Consider the following 18,201-nt stretch of genomic DNA (forward strand, 5'->3'; position numbering starts at 1 on the left):
CTGCTGGGTGATTGTGGCTTTTCTTACACACACAGCTTCATACCCACACTCCAGAAACCATGAGGAAGGAGTGGGCTCACCTTTGTCACTCTGTATGGGAAATGGGTCTGATTGACCACACTCCTGCTTGAGGCTCGCCTGGAGGGGACCCAGAGATTTCTAGAGTCCTACAGGTCTTTGTGTCTGGCATCAGCGCCGACCTGTGAGGTCAGGACAGGCAAGTCTGATGGCGCATCCCTCTGGCATCTGGGTCCTCTGTCCTGCTAGAATCCCAAGATTATGCTTGATCAGACTGGTTTCACGTTCTGGCTGCTTCCGACTCTGGGCAAGTGTCTTAACCTTGCTGAGCCTCAGTTTCCCCGCCTGAACTCGGGCGCAGCTGTGGCCTAGCGTGTGGCCTCTCTGGTAAGTGCCTTGCACAGTTGATGAGCATTGTGATGAGCACAGTGTGTACCCACCAACCCGGCCCTGGGGTACAGGGACCAGGACTCAGGGTCCTCCTTCCCTGGGGAAAGACAGAGGCTGGGCCCGAGGCCGTCATATGCATACAGGGAGTTCTCAAGGGATCCTTTTCCCCCATGAGTTGGCAGTTTAGCAGAAATCTTTGCAGCTGAAAAAAAATAGCGTGGGTAGTTGAACTTCAAAGAGGGCTCCAGGGTCCTCTCTGGCAAAGCTCAGCTGTCGTCACTCACGTGGGACCAGGTGGATGTTTGGGCCTGAGTTAATTCCTGGCTTTGGGGGTGCCAACCTTTGTGCCCCAGAGGCTGCAGTGCTCACAGCCTGTGGGAGCTGAGTTTTGGTTGCATCTTTAAGTTTGATGAAAGATTAGTTCACATGTGATCAGCACACAGCATCAGCCTGTGCAGTCACGGTGGGGGTCCCGCCAACCGGGAGCCTCACCAGGGTGCTCTGGGAAAGAGTTCTGGCATCCAAGGCGTGTGACTGGAGCAGCCCTCGGGCCGGCCATCTGCTCTGACCCAGGCCAGAAAGCGGATGCTCGAGAACCTTTGAGAATCACCCTCTGGGGCATGTGCATGGCGCTCTGGAGTTGGCACTGAGTTCTCTGAGTTCAGAGGTCTTTTCTAGAAAGGTCTATCAAGGTATGCAGTAACGAGCAGGTGTCTGTTTGGGTAGAGAGACTCGGTTTCTTCTAGGCAGATGCAAAACAGACCGCTCCGGCAGCCGCCGAAACCTGTCAGTTAGAATTAGCGCTGGTACACCTCCCCCAGGTAAACAGCGGTGTGCTTTCTGCAACGGACCAGAGATCGAGATCAGTCAGAACTCACCGCCGAAGAGTTTCTAGGTAAAAGTTGTTGATTTGCAAAGGGAGAAACAGATTTTTTTTTTCAAGTGCAGGAAATGGCTGTGTGGGTGTCAGTGATTGGGCCCTTGCGCCTGCGGCGACAGATAGCGGGATCCTGTGCCCCGGGCCCCACCCTCGCCACTTCCTGTAAGTGCAGCCCCACATTGCGGTTCCTGCAGCGCCTGGGTGACACCAGCTAGTGTGCCTTCACCGCTAACCAGTCAGTCACCTTTAACCTCTCCCCAGTTTAATTATTATTACAGCTAATGACCTTTTCACCCGCAGAATAAAGCCACGCACACTCCGGTGGTGTCTTTCTGCGCTCTCCCCCTCCTCAGTAGCCTTCCAACCCACACCAGACAATGGGATACTATTTAATAACTAGGGTCCTGTTTGATTCAAGTGATTCTGAAAAAAATAAATAAATCATCATTTCTGCCCTAGAACCCGAGTCCCCTCCCACACCTGTGACTGACCCCACACGGTAACGGAACAGGGTCACAGAAGGCGGCATCTTTCTTCTGGGCACTTTTCTGGTGTCCGCCCGCCCCCAGGGCCAGCCCATTCGCCTGGCGGTCAGCTTGACCGTCCCGGGAGCTGCCACCCAGGAGCTGGTCGCAGAGGAAGCCCTGGGTCCCTCCGTGGCTCCAGCCGGGGTGTGTGCTCAGCTCTGAGAGGCCAGGCGGCATGGCGTGAAACCAGGGCGGTTACGCAGTGCCCCTGTGGATCCCGGCCCCTTGTTTATCGCGCAAGATCCACTCTGAAAATGGCTTCTCCAGTTGAGCCGTAGCGGTTAGCACCTCAGACTTGAACTTAACTACTTGAATTCCGTTCCCACGATGATTTTAGAGAGATAATTCAGTGGGTACATGTGATAGTTCTAGAACAGGACAAACGCAGTTCACTGCCAGCTCGAATGTGGAAAAACGCAGCAGTTGCCGGCCAGCCAGGGTTGGGGTGCTCCAGGGTCGGGGAGCTCCAGGGGAACCTCAGGCACTCAGCCTGGTGGAGCCCTCCTTCCCCTGTGGGCTGCCCACCACCCCCGCCGCCTATCAGGAGCGTCCATGCTGGGACTGGGCAGGACCCCTGACCGCACTGCTTGTGAGCCGGCTCCTGGCCAAGGGAAAAAAGTCACTTTCCTCTCAGCTTCTTAATGTGTGAAATGCCTAGAGACGAATTGTTCTCTGGGGTGAATTTCTGTTTTGCAAAGTCGGCTGAGTTCGAAAATAGAAGCATTTGCCTACCTTAGCCCACGCCCACCCTCCTGCACCCAGAATTGCGTGGTGGGTTGAGTGGGAGTTGAGTGACACTGTCACCTGTTGTGTAGCGGGGTGCAAGTGCCCAGACTCGGGGGGCCTGGAGCAGAGGAGTTGGGGCTCAGCCTACTGGGGTCTGCGGGACGGTTATAGCAAGGCCTTGAGGTGGGGTGCAAGAGCCTGGACTCCCCAGTCTGGCGTCTGTGTGTAGGTGTGAACAGACAGCAGCTAGCACCCTGGCCCCGGCGCCCCCCTCGCCCAGGGCGGAGGCCCCGAGTACCTCCCCCAGCCCCTTGGTTCCTCCACCTACAGCAAGGTGAGGGGGGCCCAGGGAGACGTTCCCCACGAGGTGCTGGCTTTTCTGACTGGGTGAGTGTGGCCCCCCATCTCTTCACTGCTCGCATTCAAAGCACTGAGTCAACCCCGCCGCCACTGTCAGCTGAAAAGCAGCACATGTGTGTGTGTGAGTGGGTGGTGGAACGCCAGGGGGCGGGTCCCCCTACTCCAGGCTCTCTCGGTGCCTTTCGCTCTGCCCCCACGCTGGGGGCCCCTGGTGGGCTCTGCACCCGCCTCCAGCGCACACGAGCGCTTTCTCACCTCTCCAGACCCACTGCGCGGCACCCTGGGGACTTTGTTCAATGTGGGCACGGCGCCTCCCTGCCCGTGCCGAGGTGGCGTCCTGGCCACACGGGCGCTGCTCTGGAGGGAGGAACCAAGGCTGGGCCGCTGCGGCCCCAGGGCTCCCCCCGCCTGGCTGTAGCTAGCATCTCCCTGTCCCCTCCGGGCACCCCACAAGGCCCCTCAAGGGGATGTGTAAGGCCAGCACACGGCTGATTCAGCAGAGTGTTGCAGGCGCAAATCAAAAAACAAATATAATTTTTAAAAAAAGCAGAACTGTGAGACCTGCCAGGCTGTATTGTTTTTGTTGTGAAGGCTGATTTATGATTTGTAAATTCATTGATAAGTCACGTACCCCACTCCCGGCATTTGCTACAGAACCAAAGTGGCCCTTGTCAGGTTTCTTACTAATGTCTTTGGAGTCTTCTGTGGAAACCTCTTAAAATGTGTGTTTTTCAGTCCTAAGGGTATCTGTCCTTTGAGGACCCCAGAAGTGTGGTGGCATTTTCCCCTTCTCACCTTCTCCCTCTGACCGGGGGCAGTGACCCCACAGCCCCTGGGCTCGCTACCTCTGACCACCCCAGGTACCTTGCAGAGGGTGAAACAAGCTCATCAGTTGTGGGGGTGCCTGGTAGATGATAGTAAATATTTGTTCAGCTTTTCTCAACAGTTTAGAACCAAACCTCATCCTGCTCCCTTCAATGTATTCAGCAAATTTGTCTTAAAATTCAGTAAATATTTTTAGTGGAAAATCTCAACGTTGTGATGGTGGGGACCTCAGATTTTATCTTGCCGGGGCTCTGCTGCTTGGCACGGCTTTGATCTGTGGGGTTTGCCTTCTCCTCGTGTGTGCCTGAGCCAGAGTGAGTGGGGCTGGAGTCTGCAGGGCTCCTGGCTGGCAAGCCACTCACATGGCCCTGTGGGTTGCGTCCCACCAGAGGGGGCCGGGTGTTTCTCATGTGTGTTGGTGAAAAGCGACCTTTCTCAGTAACTAAAAAGTTTCTGAGTGGTGCTGGATGTGAAAGGTGAAGCTTTGGGCAGCCTGCTTTCTCTCTCCCACCATGTTCAGCTTCTTTGCCAGGTTCAGGGCGCAGGAAGGGGGCAGCCAAGGTGACAAGGAGGGCACCTCCGCAGCCTTAGCTCTCCCGTAGTACGACTTTCAGAAATCTGGTGGTTGTGTGGGTGTGCTGTGTTATGTAGGACGAGAGGCAGTTGTGTGTGTGTGTCCCATGTTGTGTGGGATGAATGACAGTTGTGTGGGTGTCCCGTGCTGTATGGGACGAGTGACAGTTGTGTGTGTCCCGTGCTGTGTGGGACGAGTGACAGTTGTGGGTGTCCCGTTGTGTGGGACGAGTGACAGTTGTGTGGGTGTCCCGTGTTGTGTGGGACGAGTGACAGTTGTGTGTATCCCGTGTTGTGTGGGACGAGTGACAGTTGTGGGTGTCCCGTGCTGTGTGGGACGAGTGACAGTTGTGTGTGGGTGTCCCGTGCTGTGTGGGACGAGTGACAGTTGTGGGTGTCCCGTTGTGTGGGACGAGTGACAGTTGCGGGTGTCCCGTGTTGTGTGGGACGAGTGACAGTTGTGTGTATCCCGTGTTGTGTGGGACGAGTGACAGTTGTGGGTGTCCCGTTGTGTGGGACGAGTGACAGTTGTGGGTGTCCCGTGCTGTGTGGGATGAGTGACAGTTGTGGGTGTCCCGTTGTGTGGGACGAGTGACAGTTGTGTGTATCCCGTGTTGTGTGGGATGAGTGACAGTTGTGTGTGTCCCGTGCTGTGTGGGACGAGTGACAGTTGTGGGTGTCCCGTTGTGTGGGACGAGTGACAGTTGTGTGTATCCCGTGTTGTGTGGGACGAGTGACAGTTGTGGGTGTCCCGTGCTGTGTGGGATGAGTGACAGTTGTGTGTGTCCCGTGTTGTGTGGGACGAGTGACAGTTGTGGGTGTCCCGTTGTGTGGGACGAGTGACAGTTGTGTGTGTCCCGTGCTGTGTGGGACGAGTGACAGTTGTGTGTGTGTCCTGTGTTGCCACAAATGGCAGCTTGGGAACGTCCTGTGTTGTGGAGAGTAATAGCTCAGGTGGGGCAGCTGTCCTGACCACAGACCTTTGTTTTTTATTTTTGTGTTTGGTTGTTTTTGTATTTATCTCTCATCTACAGAGCTGCACTTTCCAACTGCAGCCCTGAATCTTATAAATAGAACCCAGCCGCTATCTGGTCGGGATGAAAACACACACTCTGGCTCACGTCTATTTTTGATTATGTTCTATTCATCTGATTTATCAAGACCCCGCCCCCACAAGTCACCCAAACCTGTTAAACTCTCCTTCAGGGTAAAAGTTTTCAAGCAGGAGAGCCTGCCTTCCCCTCAGTGTTCACATTTCTGAGTCGTGGGGGGGTTTGTATTCCATCGTTTTCTCCCCTCCCTGCCGACTCTCCGGGCGGAGACCTTCCCAGAGAAGCTAGGAGGGAGAGGTCGGGGCGGGGCTTAGCGCCCCCCGGCCTGCGCTCCCCGATCCTGGGTGCTGGGGGCCCTCTTGGTCTCGGAAAGTTCAGAAGCAGGAGAATTAAAGACACTGCTGCCAGGGTGGGGCCGGCCACCAGGGTTTTTTTTTTAACAGCACACACCGTGGTAAACCATCAGGTTCATATTGTTTTTGCTCAAGGCTGTCCTGTGTGCGGTTTCGGTGCACCGCTAGGGTAGCTGCTGAAACTGCTGCGGTTTCAAATAAGCCCTATTCTGTCCTGTCTTCAACCTTGGTTCCCCCACCCTGGTAATGAAACCTCCTCTGAGTGCTGGGGAGTCACTGGGGTCTCAGCAGCAGCTTCCAGCCCCGGGCTGGGGGAGGGTCTTTATCTGTCTGTCTGCAGTTACATCCTCCCGTCCACTCAGGCCTCCCTGCCCTGGGCAGATGTCTAGGAATGACAGGCCAGGTGTCATCCTGGTTATTAGTTTTATACCAAAATTTAAGGGAAAAAAAAAAAGATTTGTGTTCTCTTCTCTGAAACACGCCCCAGACAAGCCTCTTTCCTTCACTCTTGGTGCCTGGAGCCACAGAAAGGTGTAAAAGTGGGCAGCAGGTCTACCCAGGGGCACGGAGGCAGACTGAGTTACCCTGTCACGTTTAATATGAGCACCACTTCAGAAAAAAACAATTAAGGACTTAGCAGAAGTGGTTACATAAAAGCAGGAACCAGCCCTAGAATGTATGAAAAGTGTAGCTGCTAAAAATAAACGGGGGCTCAGAGTGGGAAGTGTTGTGGACCAAGGGCAGTCAGGGCAAGGGTGTCTTTTGTGAAAGGCTTCTCTGTTCAGGAGCGTCGTGTCAGGCCGAAGCTGGGAGGCCACCAGTTTTGCACGTGTCTGGTCCGATAACTCAGCCTCGATGCCCGAGCACAAAAACAGATAACCGAGAAAAAACCGTTTCCCCCCCGCCACCACCACTCCAAAACAGGAGCAGTTGATGTGCCCTGGTTTCGTATTAACACAGTCATGATTTCTAAATAACAACGGTTTCGGCAGCCGAGCAAAACCAGGCCCTGGGCCGTTCTTGGGTGTGAGTGCCTCCGTTCAAGATCTCCCCGATCATCTCCGTGCTTGTTAGAAACCTCAGCTTGACATTCTTGCCGGCTGGATTCTTAACTGCCCCCCACCCCCAGCCCCTGGCCCCAAAGTGATTAAAAAAAAAAATCCCCTAAATCAGGGGAAGAAGCTCTTCTTAATTTAAAAAAAAAAAAAAAAAAAGTGGCACAGAAGTGGGTGATGGCGTATTTGAACATGTGCACTGCTGTGGTCACTCTCAGGGCCTGGCTGGGGTCAGCCGACGCTGTTAGGCGTGCGTGGACATTTGCCGTGCTGGACGGCACGGGGGTCTGCCTGGTGGCGGTACCTGTGGGAGGGAGACCGCGGCGGCCGGGCGGCAGGGACCGTGCCCGCCGAGGCCAGCGTGCCCGTGCCTTAGGAGGCCATCCCCCGGGCGCCCCGGCAGAGGCGCGTTCACTGGATCGGTTGGCAGCTGAGGGCCCGTCCCTTGGGGCCGGGGGAGGCTGCAGGTGTCCCAGGGGCACCCGGCACAGGGGCCACTCAGGATCCTGTCTGTATTCACAGTCAGCCTTTGGTGACGCCACCCCCTGGGGTTTGGAAAGCGAGGCAAGGTCTGCGTCAGGGTGTACCCTGCCGGGGGGGGGCTCTTCTCTAGGGGGGCACGCCTGGGCTGTGGCGCTGCTCCACCGTGGCAGGGGGAGGTTGCATGGAGTGTTTGAGGGAGCCTGATTGGGGGGGGGGGGGGGCCAGTGCAGGGAACTCGGCAGTTCAAGCGGAGGCCACCCCTGCCCGGGGGCTGCACACACCCACCCAGCAGCACTGCTCGGGGGGCATCTGAGCAACTCCGCAGGCAGGGTTCTCAGTTTCCTCGTGGAGCTCATGGTGGGGTGGAGCTGTCCTGACCTCTGGGTATTGGAGCTACGCCAGCCTGGCGTTGGCAGACTAGCAAAAGGTGATTTACAAAAGCAGACAGCCCCCTCAGGGGCTGACCCCAGCTCTGGCGGTGGTGGCGCGCTGACGCTCTTTTACCCCGCCTGAGTATCCTAGGGCCACCATACCGCAGCCTGGGCAGCTGAGATGGCCGAAATGGACAGTCCACAGCTGTGGAGGCTGGGAGTCTGAGATCAAGGTGTGGTCTGGGCTGGTTTCTCCTGAGGCTGCTCTGGTTGGCTTGTAGACGGTGCCCACTCCGTGCCTTCCCACGGTCTCCCCTCTGTGCATTTGTGTGTCCTACTGTCCTCTTTTCTCCCAAGATCACCAGTCCTGTTGGATTAGGGCCCACTCAGAGGACCTCACTCTAACTTGATTACTCTGCAAAGATCCCATGTGCAAAGACAGCCACATCCTCAGGTACCGGGGGAGAGGACCTGAGCATAATGAATTGGGGGTGGGGGATCAGTTCATCCCATCACAACCCCATTTCATGGAAAAGGAAGCTGAGGCTCGAGGGGGTGGTTGCCATGTTCCTCCCCATCTTCCAGGGGTCCACAGCCCACTCCCTGCCCAGGGCTGGGCCAGGAGGGCTGAACACAGGCCTGGGGAGATGGTGGGTCCCAGGCACTTAAGGCAGAGGGACTGTCTGGAGAGAAGCCCTGGGGCTGGGGTCCTGGGGGAGCGAGGTACGGCTCAGGACGAGGTGGGGAAGGGTTTTGTGGGGGCTTTCCGAGCTCGCCACGGTGGAGCTTGCATGTTAGAAAGCTCTGTCAGCAGAGCGGTCTGTGAAGCTGGGACACAGCTGTGGGCAGCCAAGCGCTCTGCCTTCTGGAGCTCGTGTTCTCTTGGGCAAGAGAGAAAATACACGGCGAGTGACCTAAAGACAGCATGACGAGGGCTGCAGCGGTGTCTGAGCCAGAAGTGGGGAGGGTGGCCTCTGCGTGCACGGCACCCACGTGGGGAGGGGCGCTCCTGCCTGGGCAGCAGTGAGCGCAGGGCACTGCGCTGGGCCGGGGCGGGATGCCCGGGGCTGGGGTGGGTGCTCCCAAAGCACTGGGGAGAGCTCAGCAGAGTCGGCGCAGCTCTGAGCGCGGGGGGCCCGCGGGGCTGGAAGCTGAGAGAGTGCGCTGCCCAGGGGCTGTGGCAGGAGCGGTTCCCGGGGACCCGGGAGAGGCGAGGACCACTTGCCTCAGGGGGTGGTGCCACTGTGGGGACCCGAGCTCCCGGGGCTCACGCCCACCCTCCTCCTTGCCCAGGGACCCCCGTGATCTGCCTGGCTTCCCATTCAGTCACTGCTCCTGGCTCTACGGCCTGGAGTTGACGAGCTGCGGGCCAGGCTGCCTGCTCGCCTCCGAAGAGAGGCTCTCCTCTGCCTGCGGTGCCGGCCCGGGGGCCCACGCTCAGCCTTCAGCTCATCCCTTGGGCCAGGGAGTAGGCTGCTGTGGAAGGTGGGCTTGGGGGAGGTGGCTCTTCAGGCCGGCACCCAGATCAGGTCTCCCTGTTGTCTGAAGCCCAGGGGCCTGAGGTCTAGGAGGGAGAGCAAAGCCAACAGCCAGGCAGACAGCTCGGGGGAGCGTTTGGTGCTGGAGGGGGAGCCGCCCGAAGTCTGTGGCTCTGTCACAAATAGGAGAGGAGGGGCCAGAAGGAGAGAACCTGGCCTGTACGGAGGTACTGTGTGGGCACAGCCCCCAGGACTTCACTTGAACAAGCCAGCTGCCCTGGGGAAGAGGGGCCCTAATTCCCACCACCCTGCGCAGTGGGCTGGGCCCCTCCCTTCTGGGGAAGTGTCCCTGCTCCAGCAGGTGGGGCCCACCCTGGGGTTTCGGCAGAGAGAAGTTCGCCTGGCCCACTGAGCCTCGTGGTTAACTGTGACCTGACTTGTGGCCACTGGGAAACTCCTACAGCCTCCCCAAGCCTGCAGCCTTCCCCCTCCCCTCCCTTCTAAGTCAGGGTGTCACCTGTCGGAGCCTGGGGCAGGTACTAGAAAGGTCAGGCTGCAGTGGGCACGCCTCCCCGACCCATAGCCCCACCTCCAGAAAGTGTGTGAAAGTGTAAGTCGCTCAGTCGTGTCCAACTCTTTGTAACCCCATGGACTGTTGTAACCCTCCAGACTCCTCTGTCCATGGGATTCTCCAGGCAGGAGTACTGGAGTGGGCTGCCATTTCCTTCTGCAGGGGATCTTCCCAATCCAGGGATCGAACCCGGGTCCCTTGCCTCGTAGGCAGCTTGTTTACCATCTGAGCCACCAGGGAACGTCTCCTATAAATAGACACATGTGGGCGAGGCTGTGCTGTTTGTGACAGTAAGAGCCTGGGAAGGTCAGAGGTCAGCACGGGGGCCCCCATGAGGCCATGGGCACAGGCATAGTCCTCTGATGCAGCCTCAGGAGGTGACGGAGAGCTGGGTGCAGAGCTGCCTGTGTCTCAAGAGCCCTGTGCGAGCCTCAGAAAGTCAAGACTCTCAGCGTTTCCTTACACATGCAGACAGAAACCAGCGGCTGCTCTCGGGGGCGGGTGTGGCTCGGGGCCTCTGCATCCCAGCCACACTACTGGCGTCACCCGCCCACCCAGAAGTCCCAGCTCAGGTGGGAGGGGGTTTGGGGATTTTCACCGACGCTTCTGGTGGGCCCCGCCCCGTCTCTTCTCCGTGGGCTCTCCTGGGGGCAGAACCACACCTCTGGTGACTCGAGGTTCGGAATGAACTGACGGAGTTGGGGCGGCCTTTGTACCTTAGGGCCGCCCAGCTGCTGTGTCAAGTGACAAAAAAACTCATGTATCCAGAGGGGCCTGAGGTCAGGTTGTCACAGGCCCCAGGTGTGCAGAGCCCTGCTTGTGCCCGCAGTAGGGCATCAGTCATGGGCTCTGACCCCTGACCCTTCATGCCCACTTCCCAGACAGAAATAGGCCAGCTGGGCCTGAGGCACTGGGCCTGGCCTGGATCTCAGAATGCAAGGGGACAGGCAGAAGTCCTTAGGGACCCCTGGGGACCCTCAGAAATGTGGCCCTAGGAAGCAGCGTCAGAGAGCGTGGTCTTGGAGCTGGGCATGGAGACGGATGTGCAGGCAGGTGGCGTGGCAGAGGCCAGCAGGGTGGGAAGGCAGGTGCCCTGGGCTAAGGCGCCGCAGACAGGTCAGGCGTGACTCAGGGCCAGGGCCTGCCTCTGGACATGCAGCTGGTGTCCAGGGTTCTGTATGGAGTATGGCCCTAGGCTTTTGGCTTCTCGCACATTAGTTTTAGAATTGCAAGAGCAAAACATGGGCAACTCAGTTAACAGATCAGAATCATGTTAAGTATGCCGTTGGACACAGAGCTCCCGAATTGACTGTCTCACCCCCTGGGTACCTTAGTAACCCAGGCAGCTGTTGGGCAAATGAATGGTATCAGGCAGGAACCTGGCCTCCAAACCCAGCAGATCCTGGAGGCTCATCTGGTGGGCCCCCCTTGCCAAACAGGCCCGGAGAGGGGTCTGGTTGTTCATGGATGGTTCTGACATGTCGGCAGGACTTGCCAGGAGAAGCCCCTCGTCCTTGGGCCACACCCCCCAAGTGTAGCCTCACAGCCTCATTTCCCACCCATTCTAAACACCTGTCTCCCGTGTCCTCATGGAGAGCTGCCTTGCTGGGACCTGGGCCTCTCAGAGCCGCCCTCTCGGCAAGAGCCCACAAAATCCCAAAGCCTGCCCCTTGAAGCCAAAGGGACAGACCCAGGAGCCGGAAATGAATTTCAACCCAGGACGAATTTAAACCCAGGATGGCCAAGTGGGTTTGTCTGGTGAGCTGCATACAGATCCTCACCACTAACATGGCTAACTCCACATCACATTGTGAAACTAATTCCCCATCCTTCCTGTTTAGTTGCAAGTAATCCCCCACCCTTTTTTTTTTTAATTGTTGGGCTCTTATGTTGATCTTTTTCTGCTCGACCATGACTTTGTAAAAACTCCGTGTGATCGTGAATGTGTTGCCCTGCTAAAATGAATCACTTTGAAACACGCCTGCATGTGAGCTTTCTAAAGATGATGTAAATTTTAGCTGTGGTGGATGGGGAGGGGAGAAGGGTCATCTGAAGTGGTTTTCTAGGACCGCCCACAAAACCATTAAGCCTCCGGGATAAAGGGAGAGGAAAGCGGAGACCCACACCGATTCCCCCCGGAGTCCGTCCCACAAGCCACATTCCAGCTCTTTCCAAGGGAAGGATAGAGTTTCCCAGGGAGCTGGCACCCGGCTCCTCAGTCAGGACCCTTGTTCTGTCCCTGGTCAGTAACTTGAATTTCTTCTTCTTTTTTTTTCTCCTTTTTTTTTCTCTCCTAAATTTTCTAGGTAAAAGTACACCCGTAAGCCAGCTTGGTTCTGCAGACTTTACCGAACCCCCTGATCCATTCCAGCCACTTGGGGCCGACAGCAGTGACCCGTTCCAAAATAAAAAGGGGTTTGGGGACCCGTTTAGTGGAAAAGATCCATTTGCTCCCTCCTCTTCAGCTAAACCTTCTAAAGCCTCCTCTTTGGGCTTTGCAGACTTCACCTCTGTAAGTTGAGTTCTCCGCCTTCCGTGCCATCCCTTCCTCCCCCTGCTCCGCTTGCAGCTTCCTTGGGGTTATCATTTATTATTATTATTATTATTTGTCTCTTTCAAATGGCAAACCTCCTCCTGGCCCAAGTCTCCCGGAACCTCACGCCATCACCCGTGTTATTTATTCTGTACTGCTGCTTGCTGTAAGAAAAAAATGGTTTCTCAATAAAAGAAAAAGAGAGCACTGGTTTGGATACTCTGTGATGAGGATGCATTTTCCTTCCGGCAGGATGGCCCAGAATGCCTGTTTCTTTATCTTTCATGGTAGATTCTCTGTAGTAGTTCTGTTGCCCAGAGGCTTTTGTGTTCGTTCATTTTTTTGGGAGGTGAGGGGAAGCCACCACGTCAAACACTTCTGAAGTATGAAAACAAGATCGCTAAAGTTACATCTGGGTGCTGCTGTCCTAAAAAAGTCTCTGTGCAAGAGTTCTCACGGTCCCCGTTTAGGGCAGCAAGGATCCAGGCAGGTCACACCAAGGGAAAGCAGTTTGATTTGTTTTAAAAAAACTTTTTATCAGCTATGGAGAAAACTGAAATGCAACCTAGAACAGCCACTCTGAAGCCCCTTCCTTGTGCAGAGAGAAAAAAAAAAAAACAAAACCAAAACTCAGAAAGCCGTTTAGCAGAGTGAAATGTCTTTTCAGAAGCTAACCCGGGGATTTTGAAAGCCTGGCTCTGTGTCTCAGTTTGAAAAAAAGATTCCAGGCTGTAAAAGACTTTCATGTTAGTGTACTTTCAGCACCCTCATGAGTACCCAAAGGTCTTGTTCTCAGAGAGCTTCAGACGTTGTCTTCCCAGAATCAGTTTCCCCGTCTGTTGCGCTCCTAATGTTGTTTTTAAGAAGGCTTTCTTCGCTCGGTTTGACAGAGTACCTTGTTTCCTCGTTAGGTGTGATGTGTATTGTTTATAGATGCTTCAGCTCCTAGAATGTCTGTCTTAAAGCAAGCACTGCCGTTCCAGTGCCCAGCGCACGCCTGATTCATGTTAGATCCAGCTCATGCACAGCTAGGCTGTGGCTTATTGAAATCGCCCAAGATGCTGACACGTTCCTGGCTCTTGGCAACCTGTAAATATTTTACAACTGCAGTTGGCCTGGTTTTGTTGACAGCCAGTGCACACTGGATATATACAAATGGTGATATTGTTAAATAAAAGCCAGAAACAAAACCCGCTTTATCTACAGTTTCTTGAATAGCACTGCTTCTATTTTTTGGTTAAAAAAAAAAAAGAAACACTGATGGAAAAAAAACAGCTATTCACATGTGACTCGGGTACTGTGTTTAGGGTAGGGGGGAAGGGTAAGTGGATTCTGAACAGCAGTTTGAAGAAATGATTGTTTTGTCTCTGAAATGCACAGTTTTATTTCTTACAGTCCCCCTCCTGCCCCCAATGGCTGGTTTTTGGAACACTTTTTTTTTTTACCCCCCAAATTTCAAATTATCATTTAGTTCATCATTTCTGGGCATTTCAGCACAGTTGTTAACTTCCTATTTTAAAACACCCGCGGGGTTGAGTCACCCTCAGTTCCAGGCGAGGAATTGGGTTCTGCCCGTTTTCTGGCGGTATAGAAACCGCCTGCACTACAGGAGACCTGGGTTTGATCCCTGGGTTGGGGAGATCCCCTGGAGGAGGGCATGGCAACCCACTCCAGTATTCTTGCCTGGAGAATCCCAGGGACACAGGAGCCTGGCGGGCTACAGTCCCTGGGGTTGCAAAGAGTCGGACGTGACTGATAAGACTTGCACTCAGTCTGCAGCCCTGCTGTCTTGTGTTTAAAATCACCTTTCCCACTTCAGACACCCCAGTCTTCCCAGGGGGAAATCAGCTGACTGCGAGGTTCAGCCCCTTGCGATGTGGGGAGGTGGGGGAAGGCAGGACACCTAGCTGATTTGTGTTGTCCCCTCAGTCACACAGAACTGCCCCACCTCTGGGGAGTGTCTTTCATGTTCGTGGCGTCCAGGGACTTGGTCCATTGCCTGATGGTGTCTTTGTTCACTGGACCTGAGGGATAGGTGCCAACTCAAAGAAGGCCAAAGCTGGTTCCTCGAGTCTGTGTACTTGAGCTTCCTAGGGGAGACGCAGAGTGCCCAGCAGCCTGGCAACGTGACTCTTAAGATCAGACGTTCTAAGCATGCTGGCAGGACGTGTTGTGAACCCATGCCGAGGCAGCCTGGTCCGCGTTGGCGGTCAGGGAAGCCAGTGTCACGCTAGTACCCAGTCCCGCTCCCCCGCCCCCTTGGCGCCCCAGCGCTACCTCTCTGGAACCCTCTGATTTACAGACCCCGAGTCTCCATCAATGGGTTTCTTGTGCTTGTAGCGGCTCAGAGGAAGCCTCTCTGGTGTTTCTTTTAAAACGAGCCTTTTCTGTCTCAGGCAAATGTGTTTTATGAGGAAGTCGTATTTCTAGGTGAACCAAACAGCGCTTTCTTTCGGAAGTCTGCATTAAGAGCAAATATTGGATGGGATAAGTTGCGCTTTGCCTCGTCAGACGAGTTGGATGCGTTTTCAACAGCAGGATGAGCGAGCTGACGGGAAGCGGCGAGAAGCGTCCCCACGCATGGTGACAGCAGGCGGGGCGCACACGTTGTCCATCCCCGTGGAGGAAAGGTGCTATTACTTCACGTGCGGAGGGCTCTGACCCTCAGATTTCCACGGAAAGGCCGCCAAAATCAACCCACCCAGAGTCTATCGGGCCCTGCTGTGTGAGGTGTCTCAAGGGGGCAGAGTCCTCACGACCTGCCGGGTCGCCTCGGCTCCTCGCCGTCATGAGTAAAGTAGGAACCGGAGCTGGCCATTCGCCGAGCAGCCCTGTGCGCGCAGGTGTTAGGGCCGCCGCGTGACGCACCTGACGCATCCGGGTGGAGGACCAGGGCATGGCTTGGGCGCGGGCCGCCGCCAGGGCCCAGAGGGGATGCGCCGCTGATTCAAGACGCGGAGGGAGCCACAGAGAAGCCGCTGCCTTCAGTCTGCCTCCGACTGTGTGCCCGCTGTGAGTCTGCAACCTGGAGCCTAAGCTCGCCTCCAACGAGTCCTCCCCGAAGGCATCTAGAATGTTCCCGTCAGCACATTTGCTTTGAACTCACAGACTCCTGGAGCAGGAGGTTCCCGGGCTGAGCAGGCCCCACCGAGGTGCGGGCCCTGCTTCTCGTTGGCCCTCCGCTGCCCGCCTGCTCCTCCGGGCTGGCGAGGGCGAGGTCCCCTGTCCGCCTAGCTGCCTGTCCCCCTCCCACCGCTGTCAGCGGCACCGTGGAGTCGTTCCCATCAGCATTTGTTGTTCTTTCCTTGTTTTTCTCCTGAAGAGGTGTTGGAAAATTCCCCAAAGGTGGGGGAGGGGAGGGCCGTTATCTGTGGCCAGTGGTGGAAATACGAGGGGCGGGGACTGGCTTTCAAGAGACCAAGTTGGAGACCCAGCTGATCCCTGAGTGTTTTTCTGGGCCATTTCTCTAAGAAACCAGGACTTGACCTTTGTGCCCGGAGGGCGGCTCCTCTTCACACTGACCCTCATCTACCCCTGCCTGGCTCCCCAGACAGATGGAGGGAGGCCTTCTGGGCTGTCCCATCTCCTCCCCCTCCTCGGGGCCACACCTGGCTCCAAACCAGGCTCCCCCAGGCCAGCCTTCCCCTGCCCAGTCCCCGTTGTCTGGCCCCATCACCCCAAGACTAGTGGTCAGGTCATGAAACATTAACAAACAGCCAGTTCCATTGCCCCACTTTGCTTGTCCCTGGAGTGACCTTGGGAAAATCTTAGCTCCTTTCTGGGGCTCGTGGGTTCACTGTCCCAGATCCTTAGGGTTCAGCTGACTTCTCCACATAGAGGAGAGATGCTGACCTAGGCAGCCTAGGGGCCCAAACGGGCTGCAGCTCTGCTGGGGGTCACCGGTGCCGGAGGCACCTCACCTGGAGACAGAGCACAGTGACGGGGGTGGGGGTGGGGGCCTCTGGGGCTGGGGACTCCTGCCAGGGGGAGAGCATGTGACGTCTGGCTTTCCTTTACATAGAGCTGGAAGTCCATTGCTTGAATAGTTTGAAATTACCCATCTCGGGAGAAGGAAGTGGCAACCCACTCCAGTAATTCTTGCCTGGAGAATCCCATGGACAGAGGAGCCTGGCAGGCTACATTCCATGGGGTCGCAGGAGATGGACACGACTTAGCGACTAAACCATCATCTTGGGATCAAAACGGTTTCTTCCCTTGTTTAAAGAAATTTTTTTTAAAGTTGCACCTTTTGGAAAAGGACCCCCACCCTCCCCCCTCCCACCACCACCAAGAATGAAAAACTCCTGGACCAAATGACCGCGTGATTGCCGAGGGCTCCTGTGAATGTTCAAGTACAAAGTGGCTCTTAGCATCTCCCAGAGCCTCTGGGACCATGGCTGATACAGAGCTGCCGCATCTCGGGACCCTGTCATCTTGTTTGGCCTCAAGGCCCCTGAACACGTTGGAGACTCAGAGATCTATTCGAATGTGAAGTCTCCAGCCCCAGCGCCTCTCGCCCAGGCATCATGGCCTGTCATGGAGGCCCGGGTTCGGCGTCCCATCTCCTTGGGGTTCAGCTGACTCTGCTCCCCAGCTACTTCGAGACACCCGTGCCATCCCCTGACAGCCCGACAGGAGGCCCAGTAGAGCTTCTCCGTCCTCGCCCCCACCCCCCGGTGAAGCCTCCTCCAGGCCGGGAGGGGGCGGGGGGGTGGGGGTGGTGTCCCCAGAAGTCTCTCAATGTTCCTAATCTGATGCCTGGCCTCCGCCTGCTTCAGCTCCCAGCAGGGATGGGGCGTCTGGTTTCTCTCTGAGGTGGAGGTGGAGGTTAAGGTCAGACTCAGCCCCACGTGTCTCAGTGCATGTAACCGCCTTCCAGACTGGGGGTCAGGACTGGGGCACGCGCGTCCCCTCTGCATCCCCAACCAAGAGGCAGCTTCTGGCTTTTCCTGGTTTTCATCCCCCCGCACACCAGGCACCCCCCCCAACACATCCCAGCCTGGCGTTTCCCCACACCCGCAATCCCCCCATGGCAGACCTCCACATCCTCTCTGCCCCAGCCAGCTGGCAGGCAGGCACCATTTCAGGGACCGTGTAACCCACCCTCCGTTTTTCCTTTGCAGTTTGGCAATGAGGAGCAGCAGCTGGCATGGGCCAAGCGGGAGAGCGAGAAGGCGGAGCAGGAGAGGCTGGCGCGGCTGCGGCGGCAGGAGCAGGAAGACCTGGAGCTGGCCATTGCGCTCAGCAAGGCCGACATGCCTGCCGCCTAGGTGCGGTCCCACTCTCAAGTGCCCGGAGGCAGGATGGCCAGGGGTTGGGCATGCGGCAGGAGAGGACGTGGAAATCCCTACATATACACACACACTCGCTCTTGGTGATCCCCAAGTCACAGCCACTGTTACGTCAAGGACTTGCTGGTCAGAGAGCCCCGGGCACTGGATGCCTCACCCAGGAAGAGGAGACATGGTTCACCCCAACAGAGGGAGGTCCGAGGAGAGGCCGAGGACCCACCTGTTCGCTGTGACACCCCCGCCTCCCTCCTGGAACTGGCAGGCAAAGCACGGGGCGAGCAGAGGAAGCGCCTGTCTCCTTACCCTCACCTGCTGCTCACACCCGGGCACACCCAGCCGATGCCTCCCTGACTCCCCTATCAGACAGACACCCCGGTGATGTATGCAGTCATTGTATAAAAATTAAGTTTGAATGATTAATATAAAATATTTTAATATAAAAACAGAAGAATCCTTTTTTTTTTTTCCCACTTACCTGTTTTCCTTGCATGAAGGTCCACACATGATGGACTGCAGGAGTTCCCTGCAGTCCAGGGATTAAGACTCCATGCTGCCTGTGCAGAGGCATGGGTTCAATCCCTGGTTGAGGACCTAAGGTCCCACATGCTGAAGGGGGAAAACAAATTTCTAAGTGTTTGAGCAGAGGCCACAGAAAAAAAGCCAGTTTGGGAAGTTTTCAGAGGTTGCCCTGTACCTCCGATTGCAGAGTGCTTCT

General features: G+C 56.2%; 1 protein-coding gene across 6 annotated transcripts in view; it reads left to right on the forward strand.

The window, feature by feature from the left end:
- Positions 1-17,937, forward strand: part of EPS15L1 (epidermal growth factor receptor pathway substrate 15 like 1) — a 105,326-nt gene extending 87,389 nt beyond the window's left edge. For 3 of the 6 annotated variants that reach the window (XM_020908656.2, XM_020908657.2, XM_070462399.1), the window contains 2 exons: positions 11,969-12,174; positions 17,319-17,937. In XM_020908656.2, the coding sequence (XP_020764315.2) occupies positions 11,969-12,174; positions 17,319-17,465 (353 nt within the window). In that variant the 3' untranslated portion in view covers positions 17,466-17,937. Of the gene's footprint in view, positions 1-11,968; positions 12,175-17,318 lie in introns of those variants that run through there. The other 3 variants (XM_020908658.2, XM_070462405.1, XM_020908659.2) reach the window with 3 other exon arrangements.
- Positions 17,938-18,201: the final 264 nt, after the last annotated feature.

This window comes from Odocoileus virginianus, chromosome 3 (genome assembly GCF_023699985.2).
Source record: "Odocoileus virginianus isolate 20LAN1187 ecotype Illinois chromosome 3, Ovbor_1.2, whole genome shotgun sequence".
NCBI lineage: Eukaryota > Metazoa > Chordata > Mammalia > Artiodactyla > Cervidae > Odocoileus > Odocoileus virginianus.